Source organism: Dryobates pubescens, chromosome 19 (assembly GCF_014839835.1).
Source record: "Dryobates pubescens isolate bDryPub1 chromosome 19, bDryPub1.pri, whole genome shotgun sequence".
NCBI lineage: Eukaryota > Metazoa > Chordata > Aves > Piciformes > Picidae > Dryobates > Dryobates pubescens.
In genome coordinates this window covers 20,043,446-20,064,369 of record NC_071630.1, presented here as the reverse complement: position 1 = coordinate 20,064,369, position 20,924 = coordinate 20,043,446, and the positions used below count along the sequence as shown (strand labels likewise).

The 20,924-nt window shown below is 37.7% G+C and overlaps 1 protein-coding gene across 2 annotated transcripts in view; it reads left to right on the top strand.

The window, feature by feature from the left end:
• Nucleotides 1–20,924, top strand: part of TOX3 (TOX high mobility group box family member 3) — a 72,981-nt gene that overhangs the window by 36,224 nt on the left and 15,833 nt on the right. Inside the window, exons 2-3 of one of the 2 annotated variants that reach the window (XM_054170197.1) lie at nt 12,610–12,675; nt 16,562–16,813. In XM_054170197.1, the coding sequence (XP_054026172.1) occupies nt 12,610–12,675; nt 16,562–16,813 (318 nt within the window). Of the gene's footprint in view, nt 1–12,609; nt 12,676–16,558; nt 16,814–20,924 lie in introns of both variants that reach the window. The other variant, XM_009903745.2, reaches the window with a different exon arrangement.

Genomic DNA, 20,924 nt, shown 5'->3' with positions numbered 1-20,924 from the left:
TTCTAGAAGCCTTGCCAGAAGCACACAGTTATGGTACAAAAGAATATTTGGTTCTGACCGAATAGTTTCTCTATCAAAAACACTGTCTTGGAGACACATGAAAAAAGTGTTTTGGTGGAGCTCAGATCACCATCATGCCCTCAGCCGATAACTTGAAGAGTGCTTGCTACATGTATATAAGCTTATGACTTCTCCCATTTGATCTCCAGTTATTAAATTGGCTTGTAATTAACAGGTATTCCTAGGAATATCTTGCATGGTTTCTGAACATTCAGACAAAGAATTAAGAAATTACTGTTAATTCATACATAAAGTTTGAATTCATACTGAGACTAAATCTGATTGTTTTAAATTTAAGAAGTATTAAGCTTCTGGCATATTTTTGGTGTGAATAGCATAAGACACTGAATTGTCTCAGTCCACTAAATGAGGAGAATATTTTCAGAGTTGTGGAACAGCTTGGCAACTGAAATGCCACCAGAAGCTGATGTCTCCTATACTTGAAGGAAAGAAACTTAAGAATTTGCATGAATCAGATCTCAGGCTTGCTTACATCAAGACAAGAAGGGCAATACTTGACTAGTCAAGGGAGTTTATATTACCCCTGTTTCCCTTGTTTTATCCCTGTTTCTTCTATGTCATCTAATAATTGTGAGAATAAATTACGTTACTGAGATGCCTGGTATGCTTTTTTAATTCTAACTCTGATTAGTTATTAGTATTTAAAAACACTAGTGCTCAAGATCACCTGCAGACTCAAGAGGCTTGGCTTTTATATGGTGCTAGACATTTGCACAGCTCTGCATGTGTGAAGCTATTGGTCAGGTTGCATTTGAAATAAGATTATACACAGAGCTGCCTGATTTTTCGTAATTGGCATTAGTTTGCTTAATAGGAAATGTCAACATTTTAACATTAGGATTTTTGTGGTCTTTTTATTACTGTCAGTGAAGGGCTTGAGTGAGACTTTTATTCATTTCACTTGTCATAAATGGAATCTGCTGTGTACCTTTGTGTGTCCTCAACTCTCAGCAGAACCTCAGGGGCCGCAATCAATATCAGAAGTAATTTCTGTGCCCACTTACAAGAAGAAATACAGTGACCCAATTAAGAGAAGAAAATGCTAGACTGTAGTAATGGATGAAAATGCAATTAAAGTAGGTTACTCACCTACAAAATAAAGTTTCTCCTGCCCAAAATGTTGCCCTTAGGTTGGAATGAAGCAGTGGGAAGCTAAAGATAGATAAATTAAACCTGATTAGTCTCAGTGGTATAAATTAGGAATACAAGATAACATGAGGGATTATTCCACTCTAAAATTTAATTCTCCTCTACTGTTATTGCAGAGCATTGCATCCAATTCAATCTTGCATGTTTAAATAAAGTTAGTTGTTGCTGAAGACTCTCCAGAGGCCTCCCTGCTGTGGGATTTGTAATTCAGCCTCAGCTAAAGATAGGGGAGAAATCCTCCAGGTTTAAGGTTGATTCAAGATAAAGAAACATGATGAAGTGATGTTACATGCCTGTGACCACAATGCATCTGTAATCATATAATCTATATTATATTGACAAACATAATTGTTCCAGGTTGGAGAACATTTTCACCTGAGGAATACTCCTGGATCTTGTGCCTGTCAGTCACTTTCTTCTACAGCCCCTGTTCTTACAGGTTTACCATATGAAATCCTTGTGCCTCATCTGTGCTTCCCAAAGCAGAAGGGCATTCCCTATGCTGTGGTTGAGAGTAACCATCGCTGACTCTAGCACTTGAGTTAATGTATTTCTGGGTGGGTTGTCTCTGCTTCTCATTCAATATGTGTGTAATGAGAGCAGAGCTACATCCTACAAACTGTCTTGGACTTGCCTTGTACAACAGCCTTGCATATAATGAAATAGAGTTAAAACAGACTTAGAAAAAATGCTATTTTTCAATTTTATTTTGCTTAGTATTTCTAAAGTGGAACATACTTAATTTCAGACAAAAATTGCAGGAACCCATGGTATCAACTTGACTAAGAACTGAGATACTTAAGAATTTTATACATGTACCGCTTTTAGCCTGAAAGTATCTTGACTGATCCTCCATTATAGTTATTACAAAATGCCTGCATTTGCTTCACCATTTCTTTATCTATTTTATATTTAAAACTTGCTGTAATTTCCTAGTGTAGTAGAGCTGAATCACAGTCTGTAATGGAATTTACAATTTTTGCTGGAGTGAGTTAAATTTGATGTAAGATTGTAAGAAAAGCTACTTACAGCCCAGTTGCTGTATAATCACATCACTGTAAATTTGTGTGAGAAAATGTTCCAGTAACCTTGAATATAGTGAGATGAAACTATTTCTTGGGATTCTAAGAATCAAGTGCTGTCATTATGTTAAGAAATGCTTGGAGTCAATGATTAAGTTTAGATAAAATAATTGGGGGGTGGGCATTGATATGATTGACACCTTGGCTCTATGAACTTATGCTTTGAAGACAAAGGTCAAACAGAAATGATCATGTGGTGAAAACAGTTCTGTATTTATGTGTTTCCCCCTAAAAAAAGCCTATAGAAGTATGCTTTAAAGCAGTTAAACCACTGGGTGTAAAAGGATACTCAGAGGTGTAGGTGTCTTATTTCCCCGTTGAGGAGGTGTTAAAGAAGGACCCTCAGGATCTCACTGACTTCCATGTTCAATAGATGCTGGAGGACTCTAGTACCCCAGCAAAGCACAAGCTGCAGCCTTTATTCATGGCACCAGATGCCAGCATCAGTTCTCCTGTCACCACCTGGAGGGGCAGCCCCAGAATCAGGCTTACATACTTGGCCTGAGTCTTGCAAGTTGTCTTGCGATATCACATGTATGTGTTGAGGCTGTTCTGAGAGGCTCTTGATCTTTTCCCATTTGGTAAATGTGATGGAGAATGGAAACGTTTCTATGCTCTTGCAAGGCTGAAAGTAGAAAGACAACAAGAGCACTTTACCTTTGCTTCAGTTCTTTAGAGCAGTTGTGGAAGAAAACATAATTTAATCAACACCTGCCCTCTGATGTCATCAGAAATAAGGTCTTCTGTATAATTTGAGCTGCTTAGAAAAAAGTAACTTGTAACATGCGTATGTTGAATGGGTGCTATCAAACTGCATTGAGAAGACTGTTCTTGTGTGGAATACAAATTGCTAGAGTTGTAGCAGAATGCATATAAACAGGAGACCTAGCCATTTAAACGAGTTCTGTTTGTATGTTAGCAATATATTCCCTCCATGACATTTATGTCTAATCTGGTTTACTCCAGCAACAAGTACGTGCTCATGAGAGTGATCATGAGAATAATTTTGTAGTTCATTACCACAAACATCTCTAGGTTAGAAAACAAAGAAAGAAAATACATTCTTTAAATGGTCTCTTTTGTAACAAATACTGAAACTATAGTGGCTAGTGGCCTCTCCATGGATTTGTTAATGAATATGTGTATCATAACATTTGGTCTTTTCCTCTATTTTAAGTTTCAGGCAGCAACAGGGTGTAATAATAGTAAACTGGTTAGGTCACACCTTGAGACCTGTGTCCAGTTCACTTTAAGAAGGATGTTGAGTTGCTGGAACGTGTCCAGAGAAGGGCAACAAAGCTGAGGAGGGGTTTGGAGCACAAGCCCTATGAGAGGCTGAGGGAGCTGGGGTTGATTAGCCTGGAGAAGAGGAGGCTTAGAAGAGACCTTCTTGCTGTCTACAACTACCTGAAAGGAGGTTGTAGCCAGGTGGGGGTTCTCCCAGGCAACCAGCACCAAAATGAGAGGACATGTCTCAAGCTCCACCAGGGGAGATTTAGGAGGGATGTTAGGAAGAAGTTCTATACAGAAAGAGTGACTGGCCATTGGAATGTGCTGCCCAGGGAGGTGGAGGAGTCACCATCACTAGAGGTGTTTAACAAGAGACTGGATGGGGTGCTTGGTGCCATGGCTTAGTTGATTAGTTGATAATATTGGATGATAGGTTGGACTCAATGATCTCAAAGGTCTTTTCCAACCTGTTAATTCTATTCTAATCTGTTCTGTTCTAAAGGTACTTCAGGACCCTTTGAAGTAACATCTGTTGGTTTTGTGGAGTCTTTTTTATTGTGAAACTTAGTGGCGTGGTCTAAGTTTGTTATTTGTATTAGCCCTGTATAGGAGAAAAGTAGTATATGTAAGAGAATGCAGAGATATGCCCAGCATCCATGTTTGATTGTCCATTTTACTACCTTTGAAGGCAGTGTGGGCAGGATGGAGAATCTATTCTTGTCAACAAAGTGCCAAAATGCTAAATTGAAACTTTTTGAACACGTGACAGCAAAATATTTGGTATGTATGTCTTGGAAAGAAGTTTCGAGATTCAGACTAATTTTATAATGCCTTAATCTTGTATAAATGTTAGAACTAGGACTGCACTTTGGACCACCTTTTAATATTTATATATTTGAATGTGGAATAAGTAGCATTAAAAATCTGGCATGTGTTGAATTGCCTTGACTGTCAGTCAACAAAATTATAACACTCTGCATATTCAAACAGAGTTATTTCTTGCATATAAAACTTCTATAGACTGTGTCCTTCTTAAGAAATCTGAAAATGTCTAACATGAGATCATTAAATATTCCTTTCATTACTGTTCCTAAGACTTGCACAATATCACACTTTGAAAAATATCACTCAGTTACTGCTTTTGGCCATGGAATTCACTGAAGGAGCTCATATTAAAGAGTTTGGCTGGAATTAGAGAGATTAAGTCAGTGCTTTTTATTGTTAGTGCTGAAGTTTTTATTTGCTGGCTGAAAGCTTTCTTAAAGTAACTTCAAATGTTTTCATTCTAATTGCTTTTCTAAAACTTTTAAATCTGTACTATCTGCAAAGAGTGTGTCTGATGGAGATTTGAGGATATATGAATAAAATATAAATGTCTGTTTTTCTTTAGGATCATGCTCAAGTATTTTCTCTCACTGAGATTATTTTTTTTTGGCTCTAAGCAAAGAATAGAGAATTGTGTGTGTGTGTGTGTTTATATATATATAGACACACACACACGCATAGCCACATGTATGTCAACATATATGAAACAGTTCATGTGGCAGATGTTTAAGACTGAAAAATTGGAGTCTAGATTGTCCCTTGAATTAAAGGCTTTAAAGGTTTTAAGTATCAGAAGACTGTCAAGTGTGTGGTTATACAGATACTTTCCTGCAGATTCGATAATTAATGAACCACTAATTAGGTTATTCGTTTGACTAAAATTCAGCATTGGGGATGTGACTACAAAACTGGATACTTAGATACATTTAAGAGAACAGTTTGTACTCCACTCTCTTGTTGGCTAGTTGCTAACTAGCCATGTGTTCTTAAGAAAATTAAGCTTTCTGGTGGGAAATCCCTTATAGGAACCCCTTTTGTTTTCAAGGGGGACTGCATTTCCTCCTGATGATTGCAGGATCCTGATACTGGGTGGGAGAATCCTGATGTGGAAGATAGGGAGAGAAACAACTATCACGTAGTAAGTTCTAGTGGACAGTCACCAAGGCTAATGCTTCCCGGGTAGTTTTTCACACACAGATTGAGAACTTTCCTGAAAATTTTATAAAAGGGACCTAGCAGGAAGTGAACCTACTTCCAGAAGATAAGACTAATCTGTCTCAGAAAGAGATCGCTGTTGTACTGTCCTGCGGTAACCAGTAATTAAATTTGCTGTAAGAGTATCATTTGGCAAGGCTCGCGTAGAAACTTGGCATATTTGGTGTGTGTTACTTAGTGGTGCTGTGCTAAACTAAATTCTTCAAAAATTGTATCTTTGGCTGAGAAAAGCATTGTCTCGGTGCACGTATCCATACCCTTGTTCACACATGCACGTAGCGGTTCGATCTTTGATGTAACTGGGATGCGTTATCTGCTTACTGACATTTGGGCAATGGCTAACCCAAGTGGACAGCCTTTTGACTGCATCAAGTTCAACTGTCTGTCTCCTTATACTCTGTGACTCACTCCGGAACCAACAGCAGCTGCATGTTGTCTGTGGTAAATAACACATCTTGTGTCTGGCAGTGTGTATTGGTTCTTCCATAAAGTTAACATGTTGCCAGAGGAGTACAGGAATTTCTGTGGGTAGCTGTGTCACAGCAAAGTCAAAGATCCCGTTTTGCATTAGTTCTGAGGTGAAATTATTTCATTACTAATGAAATTACTAATTCATTACTAATGAAATTATTTAATTACTAAGTTTAAATTTCAGGGTTTAGAAGATGCTTCCTTCACTTACAACAATGCAAATCCCTAACACATTTAGCGATGAAGCAGTTACTATATCATCTGCCTCATTGTTTCTAGTAGCAAAAATCAAATAGAATGCTTGTATTTTTATAAAATAATATGAATACCACCTGCTGCTTCTGAAGTATTGAAACTGTCATGAAGGACATGCTCTTCCAGAAAGCAACACTCTGCTCCTGCTATGAGCACATCATACTTTAAAAGTAAAGCCTCTATAGAGATTAGCTGGATATACATCTGGAAAAGAAATGATTGGAGAATTCTCATCTGTTCTTTTTGCTTTCACTGAGAAAATAAATGGTGTTTCCTGGTGAGAAAAAAAAATCTTTAATTTAGTACATCTGATGAGGACACTGATGTTCTTAGACGGTGATTGTTGGTAGAATTGAAAGAAAAAAGGAAAAAAAAAAGAAGAAGAAAGCTGCATCTCCCAACCCTCCTCCCACTCCATCTACTTCTGTTGCCAGAATAATTTTAGTGTATATTGTTTTGTTTGGAGTAATCAGGCTGAAGTAGCATTAGTCCAGCTTCTCATCTTTTAATTACAGACAGTTTATTGTCTATGCTGTCCCACTTTCTGCATGGTTCCCCACCAGCCAGCTAGACTTAGCAATCTCCATTAATTTAATTTGGCATTTCATTCAATCAGACAGGCTGTGAACATGATGAATATTTTTTTTTTTTAGATAACACAATGCTCATTCTTAATTGATGTCCTTATCAGACATTGTATTTGCCAGAGCTGTAATTATTGGTCAGGCAGCAAAATCAAATCTGCCCAAATGCAGTGAAGATGTGCTTTGCTGAAGTTATTAAGATACAGTACTTAGACCTGCAAAGTAATTTAGTTTTGGTGTGTAATTACATCTTTTGGGATCGTTATCTTTTTTTACTCATAAGGATAGTGTAACCTCAGAGGAATTAATTTGCCAAATATGAAGATAGAACTGAGATCCTTGTCATAGTATATATAAGTAGATATTATTCTATATAAAAGTATGAACATGCTCACACCATAAAATAATTCTATTAGTGGCCAGGTTTTTTAAAATAGGGGTTCTAATGTTATTGCAGAGATACTGAAAGTGTGCTCAGCTGAGGCTGCCATTTTCAAGAAACAATAAGCTGGCTGCAGAAATTATGGGAGTTTGGGTGTGTAACTATCTAAAATACATACACAAGCAGATAAGTAGAGCTGTGGCAGAACTAGTTTAGAGCTACTTCTGCAGTTCAGCACCAGGCCAGCAAGAATTTTGTCTAGGGATACTATCCCAAGAAAATCTTATGTATTTTGACTAAATATTAATTAATAATTATAAAGGGACTGTTAGTGTCATAAGTAAGCCTGAGTTCTGTTTTGCAGTAAAGGTTGGGATAGGGATTTCTTTAATCTTAAATAAATAAACAGTCTCAGATTTATGATCTATAGTCTTTGAGTAAAGAATTGCAATTATTCCATTTAAGCAAACTACAAGTCTCTGGATTAGATATGAGAAGGTAAAATGTGTTTCATTCGCATCCTGGATATATTTTGTTTGACTTTTTAATGTGAGACATCTTCTCAGATTCCTTGGTTCTCTGCTGGAACAATAACCCTTCCAGTGGTTTCTTCTTCCTTTGGTTACACCATTGAGTTAAGCAGCAAAAAGATCCAGTATGTTTTCCTGAGAAACCTAATTTTACTGTTGTACATAAAAATACTAGTGTGGTTTTTTTTTTTTAAGTTAATTTTTATTCCATTGAGATGCTCAGATAAAATTCCAGGCTCCTCTATGTCTGCTTTTAATTTATTTATGTATTCTGTATTTGCACCTTTTAGGAAAGGCAGTGTGGGTGTGAGTTCTGATGTTTTTCATGTTAGAATTGCATCACAACTAAGCTGATGTAAACACAGCAATGTAGAAGGTTGTAACAAATACTACTGAATGTTGTAAGGAAAAGAATTTCTCCATCAAAATCGGTAGCAAAGTTTCCATTAACTTCCAGGTGATCAAATTTTGTGTGTCTGTAACAACTTTGGAACTAGTTACTTGCTTCTCATGTTGTTTGGCTTTTTTTAATCATATGGTTTTGTGGTGTAAACTTCTCTTTTGTTTGTTTCATGTCTTGCTGCTAAAGAAGAACCCAGACAGTAGTACACTACTTAACCTTTTGAGATTTTCTGAGGATTTTTTTTGGTAGGAATTCAGACTCTGAACATTTAATCACTGATTTTTATCACAGACTGTCAAGGCTTTCTGTGACATTCAGACTTTTTTTCTTAAAACAGCTGCTCATTGGTCTCAGCTTTCATAACCAACCAATTTTTAAGCTGTGATGACTGCAAAGGGTAGCTTGAAAACCCAAGCAGCGTTGTGCTGTACTGATTCCCTTGATGTGCTAACAGGTATCATAGTGTCTGGCTTAGGAGGTTTGATCTATGAAAACATGCTGTTTGTACAGTGATACAGGTTTTGTATCCCCACTCCTGGGCAGGACTTGATTTGTTCTTCAGTAGGGCACGTATTGGGGAAGGAATAGAGTGCATGAATTTTTCCTTAGCATTACAAGTACACAGATTTTCTAGAACATATGAATAAAGCTAGATGTTGGGCATCAGGGTTGGTACTCATAGCTAAGAGAAAAGCCATGGCAGCAAATTGTGGTACTTATGCTTAATATATTTATCAAAACTTAAGACAGAGTTTATTGAACTCCTGAAATCAAAGGAAACAAATTGTAGTTTGTAATGCAATGGTATGTTGCTAAAAGAGGCTGGTAGGATTTTATTTCCTTGTATGTAGTGTGCCTTGAGATCTTTGAATGCAAAAGCTTATGCAAAACCCAGCTAGTTGCCACGGGTAAGCAATTTGCAAAGCATCTTGAATACCAACAAAACCCAAAAAGATTGGTGGACTCCTGTTCTGTCCCAGTGAACCCCAATAGGTGTGACCCTGCAGGAGTATGCCTGGGCAGACCAAATTGCTGCTTCTGCCTTTCATGTGAATGCTTGCTGTCAACTATATCAATGCTCTGAGGCATTTGCGAGGGGTCTGAGAAAGAAATCCTTTAGAAAATATATGGAGAAGAGTGTTGACTGCAACAAGACTCACTTCACAAAAAAACATCTTTTCCAAATTATTTGACTAAAATAGGCAAGAACCCCTTGTTCTATTTAGTATGATTTATAACTGTTCCCAGCTGATCACAAACTGTTACTAAATTAAAAGCCATTAATTATAGCCTTATATAGATACAAAGATATGCAAGAAGTGCTTTGTAATTCCAGCTCCACACTTCAGGTGAGAGCTTTTTAAATTACTTGGACCATTGGAGCCACCTGCTTGACTAAATGCTGAGGGCCCTGTGTTTCAGTACTCATCAGTGCATTGCAGTGTTAACATTGTTACTGATTTTTCTCATTTCTCCAGGGCAAATACTAATTAATGGATACAATTCACAGCTGATTAGCTGTAGTTTCTTCAGTAATTACATTCGCAGACTAACTGTTCAGAAGAGGATTTCTAACCCAGTTCTTATTTCACTCCAAGCTTAATTTGTTTTTTGAATTGTTTAGGTCCTTAAGATAATAACCGTTTTATTTTCTTTTGTTGTTATAGGTACTATTAGATAATAAGGAAGTTTAATCTTAGAAATACTGACTGATAATTGTTGTGAGCCTTGAATGGATTGCTAATTCAGAGACAAAAAATGTTTTAATAATGTTAATTATGAACCATACTCACAAAAGTAAATATGCCAGGTTCTGAAATCTGTGCCTGAGTCCTACACAATGGGGTCCTAAATATTGTAGCCCAAGAACAGAATGAATCTGAGGATGTGCACTTGTAACTTTTAGCTTTGACATTCCTCGTTACGTCACTTCCTTCCACAGTCTTAAATTGAAAAGCTCTAATGTCACTTTCCCCTTTGTATTACTTTAATAAAACAAAGAAACAAAAAAAGAGATAAAAAACACTTGGCAATCAGAACAGCAGTAACTGTGGTGTGAGTAATACATGCAGGTCAAAACCGTGTAGAATTTTACTCTTCAAGTCAGCTACATTTCGATTTTGAGGCACTGCAGCCTCTAGGATGCCAAGCTCATTAAAATAGGTTTGTTCCTACTTACGTATCCAGTGTTGGAGGTTTGGGGGTTGGTTTTTGTTGGGTTTTGTTTCTTTTTTCCTTGTTACAATAGAAAAGACATCTCTGTTGGAGCCATTTGAGCTTTTCATCTAAGTCCTTAGTTAACCACTGACTGACAAGAAAAAAAGAAAATCTATCCTGTCGATCTCACTATTGAGCTGAAGTACTGTGGTTGTGTGCAACAGATCCACACACACACATCCTTATGTGCCAAAACAGTAATTTGAATGTGCAATTTTGTTTGAATTTTTAAATCTGAAAAAATGGGTGACATCTGGGCTTTTAAAAAATGGATGACATTGCTTGAGTATCTGCATAGCTGGGGATAACAGAGTTTTAATAGCTATGAGGCAGCCTACATATTGTGTTAAGGCCTCTGTTACTTAACGTGTTGTAGCTTGAGAGATTCAGCATGTTAAATACTCAAATGGAATTTCACACTTCAGGATGAGAAATCTCATTGCATATCCTGATTGTCTTCTGATTTTCTTGGTCCTGTTTTATCAATAAGAGTGTTAGGTACATGAAGCTTCATTTTGTTGTATTCATCTTCCTTTTTGTCATCATCTTGCCTTACAGTTTCCTCCTCTTTTTTTTTTTTCTTTTTCTTTTTTCATTTAGGTTTTTTTTTTTTAGCTTCTTTTAACTTTCAGTCTTATTTTCAGAAGTGGATTCTGGAGTTTTTAGGGAATGAGCTTTTCTTGAAAGGATCACTCTGGCCCTGCCACTGCTCTAGGGTGCTGGAGGAACTGCTCAGAAGATTTCTGGAGGTCAGAAACACTCAGGCACCAAATACATTGAGTATTGTGTCCAGTTCTGGGCCCCTCAGTTTAAGAAGGACATCGAGACACTTGAACATGTCCAGAGAAGGGCAACGAGGCTGGGGAGAGACCTTGAGCACAAGCCCTATGAGAAGAGGCTGAGGGAGCTGGGATTGTTCAGCCTGGAGAAGAGGAGGCTCAGGGGTGACCTCATTGCTATCTACAACTGCCTGAAAGGTGGTTGTAGCCAGGAAGGGGTTGGTCTCTTCTCCCAGGCAACCAGCACCAGAACAAGAGGACACAGTCTCAAGCTGCACCAGGGGAAGTTTAGGCTCGAGGTGAGGAGAAAGTTGTTCACCGAGAGAGTCATTCGTCATTGGAATGTGCTGCCCAGGGAGGTGGTGGAGTCACCATCCCTGGAGGTGTTCAAGGGGGGATTGGATGTGGCACTTGGTGCCATGGTCTAGTCATGAGGTCTGTGGTGACAGGTTGGACTTGATGATCTTTGAGGTCTCTTCCAACCTTGGTGATACTGTGATACGTCAGTAGGGAATCAAGTTGGAACAAAGTGGTTTTCCTTTCAGGAGAGGTTCAGCTGGCTGGTCTTAAATCGCAAAGGTTTATGACTTGGGAAGAACAGTCTGTGCAAGTGTATGGTTACCAGTCTTCAGGCACTTGTTGCAGAGCTTATGCTGCTGCTGCTGGTGGTATTTGCTGTTGCCCTTTTGGGGGGAACTGGTCCACCAAGATCTGGCAAGATAAAGCCTCCCTGAACAAATGTGCTTGTAGAGAACTCAAAAATGCGAGTTACAGGTAAAATGTGTGGCTTTAGCAGCAGTGATGTTGTCAGGGTGTTGTACGGACAGCACAGAGTTTTCTCTCATTTGATCCCTACAGTGTGCAGTGTGGCTGGTAATAGAAATGTGAAAATAGGAAGGTCTGTGATTTAGTGTTTTAGTGGTGGCTGCAAAACAGGTGTGCTGTTGCTCCTTGAAGGGAGGTCTCTAGATGCCAGCCTGCTCCAGGATCCCATGTAGAAATACTACAAGAAGTGCCATTTAAGAGTATAAGGCACACCAAGTATCAGTTAACCAAATGATGATGCAATAGAGTTTAAATGTCTTTTCTGGAGAATTCTTTCTAATGATGCCTTCATTTCCAAAATCAGTTCTAGGTTTGTGGGGTGGCTTTGCTACAGTGGCAAAGAAGGTTGAAGAGATGTGCACATGGATGTCTTCCATGTACAGATCTGGGGATGCACCGTATGTAATCACAGTGTTGAATCCAATGTAGTTCTGACTTCAAAGATCATCTGCAAAATTACATTTTATCTGTACGTTGTTTTGATTTTTGTTGTTCTTTCAATGTTTTCTATGCTAGTGATGGGGGTAAAGAAAAGTTTATCGTGGCATGCATTAAAATCCAAATATTTATTTTTGTTTCAGTTTGGAAACAATAACAGCTACATGAACATGGCAGAGGCAAACAATGCATTTCTTGCTGCAAATGAGGTAGATGTTTTTCCTTTTTTATCTATGCTCATATTCTGCTGTTGCTGTGATAATTTAACAGACTTTGAATGGATGAAAAGTTAAGTGCTGAATTTCTGTGTGTTTTATGGAGCACAAAATAAAGATTTTAATGAGAAAGAAAATAACCTGACAGCTCTCCATTACTAGTCAATTTAGCTGTCCATAAGGCTGTTACTCACATAGCATGTCAATAGAAACAGATCTGCTTTATGTATGAAAAAAAATTATAAACAGAAGGAAACAAATAAAAAGCAGAACATGTGTACACTTCAAAAGCAAGCTTAGTAATAACTGTTACTAGCTCATATACTAATTTCTTTTATAGATACAAATAATTTAATTTGGGTTTTTAGCACTCATACAAGTTAGAAAAGCAAAATCACCTTTGTTGCCTGAATCATATGTGCTGCGTGAAGGAAACTTCTGACCAGGATCAAGAGCAAACCCAGGGACTGGGCTGGTGGAGGCTGGCTGGGTGAGGTGTTGTATTTGATCACTGCCTTTGAGAACAGAAAGAGGAGAAAGGTGTGGCAGTTACAGTCTTCATGTATTTGCTACTGTGAGGCTGCCTTGCAGCCAGCTAACAGACTATCTACGTGCTAATACTGACCTCAGCTCCAGACAGGAACACCTTTTGCTTGTCACTGAGACCCAACAGCTCTTACTCCAAAGGGAAGGATGGAAAGTACAAGATGCACCATCTAGTACCATTCGTATCAGTATGGAGAGCAAGATCTAAGTATTGCTATACGGTGCATGCCATAAGTGATCTTCCCAACATGAGGAAGTGTTCAGTAACCGGGAAGCCTTGATTTTACGCAGTGTCAGTGGTTATTTGGTCGCAGGTGTCCTTGTGCTCTTCTGAAAAAGCAGTCTTGGAGAAAACAAGCTGGAAGGTGTAACAATAAATATGAAGGTTAGAAGGAAGCGTTGTATTTTATGAATCATTTATACAATGGTCACCATCTCTTTTTACCCAGCAAGACTGCTTAGATAAGGGAATATTGTTTGGCACTAGCTCCAGTGTTATTTGTGATAATGAACACAAACCCCATCTGTAATGACAACATGATGTTTCTTTCTGTAGAATTTCTTTCCTACATTTGAATCAAACATTGATGAAAGCTCTGCTGCCAGCAGCTGTTCAGAGACAATTTAATTCCAGCTGTGATAATTCACCGTGTCAGACATTGGCTGTTATATGTTGATACAACAGTTCTCCAGATTTGCATTTTTATCAAAAGGAACAAATGTTTTGAACATTTCAGTGCAGATGGCATTTAACCATGCACATATTTTTATTTTTATTTTTCTATGTGTAAGATATAAATATTTGGAAAGTTAATAACTTCAAAAAATGTGATTGGTAAGGTAAATCCCACAAATGATATACCATCTTTTGGTCATAACAGCACCTTTCAGCAACCCCAAATTGTCTGCTGTTCAGCCTCTTTTTACAGATTGAATAGCCTAGTAATTTGAATTTAAGACTGTTTCACTAAGGGACTTTCTGTCTTATCCTCAATCTCAGGTCCATTGTATGTATTTCTCAAAAAAGCTATATACATGTTTGGACAAATTTTATTCCGAGAATTAAATTAACTTTTAAAAATGTTAAGGCATCCAACAATTTACTCTCCCATTTGTAGTGAGCTACAAGTATAAAGATGAATGCTACTTTTCTAAGTAAAATACTGTATTATTATCTAGCTGTATTATCTATTTATACATCTGTCCTAGAGTTATTCTGTTAGATGGGGAAGAAAAGATCCAGTTATTATGATTACTACTATCTCATAAATATGCCAAGTAAAGAGAGGTTCGAATGTACTATAATAATACTGATTGCACTGAACCCTCTTGCTTGAACAAGGAATATGATTAAGTTTTAGTGTTCACATTAAAACATGAACCTAACTTGGCAATTACTGCATTACAATATATTTAATTATAGTGTTTTTACATTAGCATGAAGGTAGCGTTCTCGCTATGAATTTGAGCCTGAGCACTGCTGAGCTAGAAGCCCATTTTATTCCTGTAAATAATGCCTTAAGAGTGTAATCCTAGAACACATTCAGGCTTAGAAGCCACACATTTGCTTTATGTTTTCTGTCTCTATGTCATGATTACCAAAACCCATTCTAAAGCACCTTAAATATTTATTGAAATAATATTTCAAGTGTTAATTACAGTGGTAATGAAAACAGCCAAATGCCACATATCAAGAATGAGTGTTTATCCGTATTGTTAATGTGATATGTTAGATTTCATTAAGCAGTAATGGGGTAGCAAATGAGTCACAAATTACAGTTGCATCTGTTACTAGACCACATTAGTGCCAAAATAACTGCAAATGCAGCCATAGGGTTATGTTCATTAGCCAACCACTTCTGGCCAATCCATCCTTTGTGTTTCTGAACTATGGGGTCCACAGGAAGAAAAATTCACACCTTTTGTAATACAGCAGCAGGGAAGTCAAACGTCTTCCTAATGCAGGCCCAGCTTTCACGTCCAGAATTAAGTTGCAGTCCTGCAGTTCAAGCAAGATGGGCAGGGTCTGAACAGACTCTGACGGTACTGCAGACTGCAGCAATCTGGGACCTCATCATTTCTGGTGTGAGACCAATAATGACAGCTGACAGGTTCTATATGCAAGCAAAGGTTTTTCTTGTGTTTCAGTTTTCATCTTCTCTCAAGCGGTTATTAATTTATATCATCATTAACAGTTTGAAGGATGACAATTTGCAGCAGTTAATGAGATCCTTCACTGAACATATCATTTTTAAATTAACTGGCATTAAGTCACTCTTTCAAACAATGTAAATAATACATAAAACAATTCCCACCTCCCCCACTCAAATCCTGAACTAATGCAAACAAACAAATCCCAGAGCAGCCTTGCATGTCCAGAACAAGACAAAAGTGCCTATTTTAGGATTGCCAACTGCCCAATTTGATCAAGACAGTCCTGATTTGGGTACATTTAAAATGGCCTAATTTCAAGCACTGAATTTCTATTATTAAGTAGCACTGGACCTGAAATAATATATGAAAGTTCATTTAACTCACAAGAAATTTGAATAAGCATAGCTCATTTGTTTCCCAAATAAAAGTCAGCAATGTTGAAGCCAGATGCAGACTCTACTTGAATAAAGATTATCTTTGACAGACACATGCACACGTACAAACACGCACAAACCCTGAAGATAACTGGCAGTAAATGTTTTGCTCAAGGCATCTTAACAGGTGTTCAGCTCGTAACAAACCTACTGTTCAAACAAAGCTGGCTTGCTTCAGAAAGCATTGGAAGCTTTTATACGTGTCTCTCCTTCAAATTACAACCCGTGTTTAAAAGGGTGCATTGTGTTTTGGGGATGGAAAAGAAATAAAGACCAGAATGATAACATTTCATGTTAGTGCATTAAAAGGCAACAAAAGATGTGAAATGGTCAGTGCTGAGTTCATGTGGGGTGCGTGCCACAAAATTGTCAGTATTTTATGAAGCATGAGAGTGATGTAAGCTGTTTGTGCTATTTTACTAACATATCAATAAAGTGGCAATTTGTTGTACAGCCAAATCCAATGTAGCTGATATTCAGACTAACAACAAAGACAGATGTTGCTAATTAAGTCCGCATTAAAAAACTGTTAATACTGATACTCCATTAAAGCCATATGATAATGAGACTTAAATTTTTAATCACAATGATCCACAAGCCTCTTCAGTGTACGAAACTGGAAAATTTTGTTGTGTATAGCGTGTGCATTTGACAACAAAACCGGATTTAGGCTGCAGGTTCTGGAGGTGTTTGCTGAGAGAAGCGTGCCCTAACGTGGTTTACCGTGTCCTGTCATTTTCTAGCAGACCTTCCATACGCCGAGTCTTGGGGATGAGGAGTTCGAAATCCCACCCATTACCCCGCCACCCGAGTCAGACCCTGCCCTAGGGATGGCAGATATACTGCTGCCCTTTCAGGGTCTTGGTGACCAGCTGCCTGCACAAGGAAATGAATTTACGCCTCAGTTTCCCCCGCAGAGCTTGGATCTTCCCTCTATTACAATATCCCGAAATCTTGTGGAGCAAGATGGCGTCATCCACAGCAATGGACTGCACATGGTAGGTCTGGTTCGCTCTGTTTCCTTTGTCTACTATTGCCTAAGTATAGTGATGTAGATTCAAGTCTGACCTCCTAGATGATCTGCATGGTTTGTTGTTACTGTAGCCTGACCAAGCATTTGCCAATGTTGTGTATCATGGGCATGCAAATTCTGTATGAATGGTGACACGTGCTGTCAGTGTTACACAGCAAATAGCAAATATGTTGTTATTCAGTTCCCTAAGGCAGTTGGCAAATAGTTAACAGCTTAATATTACAGAATTTGGGAGGATAAACACGGTTGTTAAAGCGCAGTGCATTTCTATACTGTGCGCGTAGATCTCTTGTAAAGAAACAGGGTTTATAAATCCAGGATTTTGATAATGGACTTGGAAGCCCATATCCATAGCCATCATGTGCATCCCAAGTGCTTTTGAAAGTTACAAAAAATTGTTCTACAGTTGACACTGGCATCAAGAGCTGGAAGACCAGTGTTGGCCAGGTTGAGCTACAGCTCTTAGAAGGAGTTACGTGTCTGTATTTCAAGCATTGGACCCACATCTGATAACCATCAGGATACTGTGAAAGTGCAGTATTGAGAGTAGTTCAGAAAGAGAGCTGGGCAGCAGTAAAACCCTATGTATTTCCCTATATTCTATATGCTTCATTGGCTAAATCACCATAAGGCTTGGGGGGGGTTGTCTTATTTTAAACCATAACAGTGAACCTTGGTCATACTTAGAAATGTAGGGCCATAAAAAAATCTTTGTTCTGTCCAGTGCTCTTGACCATAAAGACAAAGGCAAGATGGGCCTGTTCTCCTGTTCTTGGGCTGTTTCCAAGGCCTTTGAATGGGGAGGGATAATCTAGGGGTGGGGAAAGGCTGTGTGACAGGACTGCTAGTCTAATTCCAGTCATCATCCTGGTAATTAGAACAATCAAAACCAAGGCTGTATGGATTCATCTCCAGAATCTATACCCCCACTGTTTGGCTGTTGTCTCAGTAGAAGGGTACGTAGGGCAGTTTCCACTTCCTTATGGCATTTCCCTTCAGCTTTGGGGGATCTCCCAGCTTGGATTTCTCTAAGCCTTGTGCAGTAACGTTTGTACTTGCAGTGATGAGACACAGCTATAAATCAGTTTATCATGGTCATGGTAAGCATTTTAAACTCAGTGGTTACAATTAGAATTCCTTTCTACACTGCATATTGAAGAGAGGACCTTTTGCTAGAAACTTAGTGTAAAGAAAATACAGGTTTACTGCTGGGCTGTGTTAAAAGGTCATTGTGTTGTCATATTATGATTTCATGTAAATCTTTTCTGCTTGTTTATTATTCTGGCAAGCAAAATTTAAATAAAGATTTACAAATCAACACACAGCAAACATTTCTCTGGAATTTTGCAGGCTGCTGGCTTCATTGCAAATGTTAATATTTCCTTGGAGGTCACAAAGAGTAGCTAACATTAATACAGAATTATGCACAAACTGTTCACTGTTTAGGAGGTACAGCATTCAGTAATTGCATATAAACAAAGCAGGGACAGAAACAGACCTTGAAGGATATGATACTTACTTTCAGATCTCATTTTGAATGGAATTTTGTACACACTAGACATGTTGGGTGACTGCTAAAAAAATGATCAGCTGAATAAAACCTGAGAGTTGGGAATGTTATGCCTGAAATCTAAGGTAATGTAGCATGTCTACACAGAATACAATGGAATTTGCTCAGAAATAAGTAATAAATATCATGGACTAGGTCAGTGTTATATTGTGTGGGGGGATCCCCTCAATGTTATCAGGATGTGGTTTTACGTCTTTTCACTGAGTGTGATTCTTCTGTGAGTAAATGTGGCTGCCTTAACATTTCCCATGAGAAGAAGCCTCCTCATTAGAAATCTCTTCTCTCACCTCTTCTTGCCCTGGATGAGAAGTTGTTTTGTTTTGTTTTGTTTGTTTGTTTTTCTTTTTCCATGTGTTTTGGGGTTTTTTTCCAAGGCTATGCAAAGTGGAAATTAATAGCATAGTTTATATTGATTTCAGTGGTAAGCATTTGTTTCCATATAGGTCAAAGAGAAGATCTAGAGAAGCCCATGCCTTCATATCCCCTGTAGCCCAGTATTTTTAAGGCTGATTGCCAGTGCTGTGGTTTGGGAACTTGAGTGTGGTTTTGCTGCAGAGAGTTGATGAAGAATTTTGTGATTTGATATGGATGAGTCACATAGGGAGGTTTGTGTGTCAGATACTTCCTCACAACTGCCTGATCTGTCTTATCCTGTGAGATGGAGTGGCCCCTGCCATTGTATTTTAGTCAATAGTCTTTTTCTCTTTTGCTCATAAATGCTGGGGTAGCTTCAGGAAGTTTAAAAGCATTAACAGAGGGTCCTTGCCTAGGTTTCCCCTGAACTTGCATAGCTCTCTTGAGTACTTAGATTTTCCAGCAGTTAATCTGTATTTCAAAAATAGAAAATGAAAACATTATATCATATTTTATGTGAAAAATGTGTACTTTATTAAACTGGTAAATATTTATTAATAATATTAGAATTCCTCTTTAAATTAGACATTTCATGAATTACCTTGCCTTGGAGCTATAAAAACTTTATGGCAGTAATAAAAAAATGTAAAGGAGGCATTTTGACTATGAAATTTCATTTCATGGTCAATTGAATTTACTATATCTGAAAGAACTAAAGATGGGGTTGTAAAATAATTACGACGTTCGTATACACTTACAGAACAATGTTCCTAGCCAGCGATACTGGGATAGTCTTATTTAAAAGGTGTATTAATGGTGTATTGCTAGTCACTAAAGCTTCTTTAGCTGAATGCAAACTTAAATTACTTTAATATGAACTGCATTGAGTTTATTGGTTATGTTGTGAAGCATTAGAAGGCTTTGCTATAGGCAATATTTAATTTAGATAAATGCACTACTAGCCTGTTGAAAAGTCCAGTGGAAGGATTTCACCTTGAAGAAATGTCACGAGATTTTAAAGCACAAATGTTGAAAAAAAAATAAAATGGGCTTGGACAGAATTATGATTAATACTGTGTGTCTTTTGGCTTTTTTTCTATGTACTACCTGACATGTTCACCTATAAACTTGAATGCAGAATCGCCAGAGGCATGGTTAAAAATAGGTTATGTCAAGGTTTTCCTATGTCTCCCTTAGGGTGTATGGAGTTGACTGGCTACCTTGTAATACTTTTGCGAGTATCTCACATATTTCTCACAGGGAGACCAAAAAAAGCCATAAAAAATTCTCCCAGCATATTTTTTGTGTGTGTTGTTGTATTGAAAAAATGATTCACAGTGCCGTGAAGATATTTATTCTCAGCGTAAATGTGACCTAGCAATTCTTAAAAGATTGTAGTGATGAGTTAAGTGTTAATACTATTGAGGTCTATATCCTATGGAAAGAGTGATAATTTGTCACCGTGCTGGTGAACATTATTATGGGCAATAAACACAATGCATTTATATAACTAAACATCATCCTTCTGCGTTTGCACACAGACAAAGGCCACCAAAAAAAAAAAAAGGAGATGAAATGGATGCAGTTGGAGTTATTTTAATATTTAAATAACATGCAAATAAACCCCTGATGCTCAAAAATGAGTCACTGATAAATGGAGTGTTGATGTACATTTAACTTCAAAGGACACATGGATTTCCATGATGCAAATATTATCCCTATAAATACTTGAATATAAATGAGTGGGAATCAATAGCAATATCCTCGTTAAAAACCAACACCCAGTATTTTATATTAATATTTTGGGGTTTTGCTGAGCTGCCCATAGAAAAATTATTTTAATCTGCAAACTGTGGCAATTCTATAAAACTACAACTTGTGCTCCTGAGGGTTCCTTTTTTTAACACCTCTCTATAATCTGCCCAGCCTGCTGAGTAGCATTGACATCAGTAGTACATCAATTTCAGAAAGTGGATTATTTTTACTAGACAGCTATTGTGACATATTGGGTCAGTCATAAATGAAAGATATTCATGCAAGCATGCAATACTTGTAATGAAGTCTCACTCTGACCTTCTGTATGATTGATTCTGTAATTTAGTTTTCTCAGGCAGTGCCTGAAATGAAATGAAATCATGTTGAACAAGTTTTG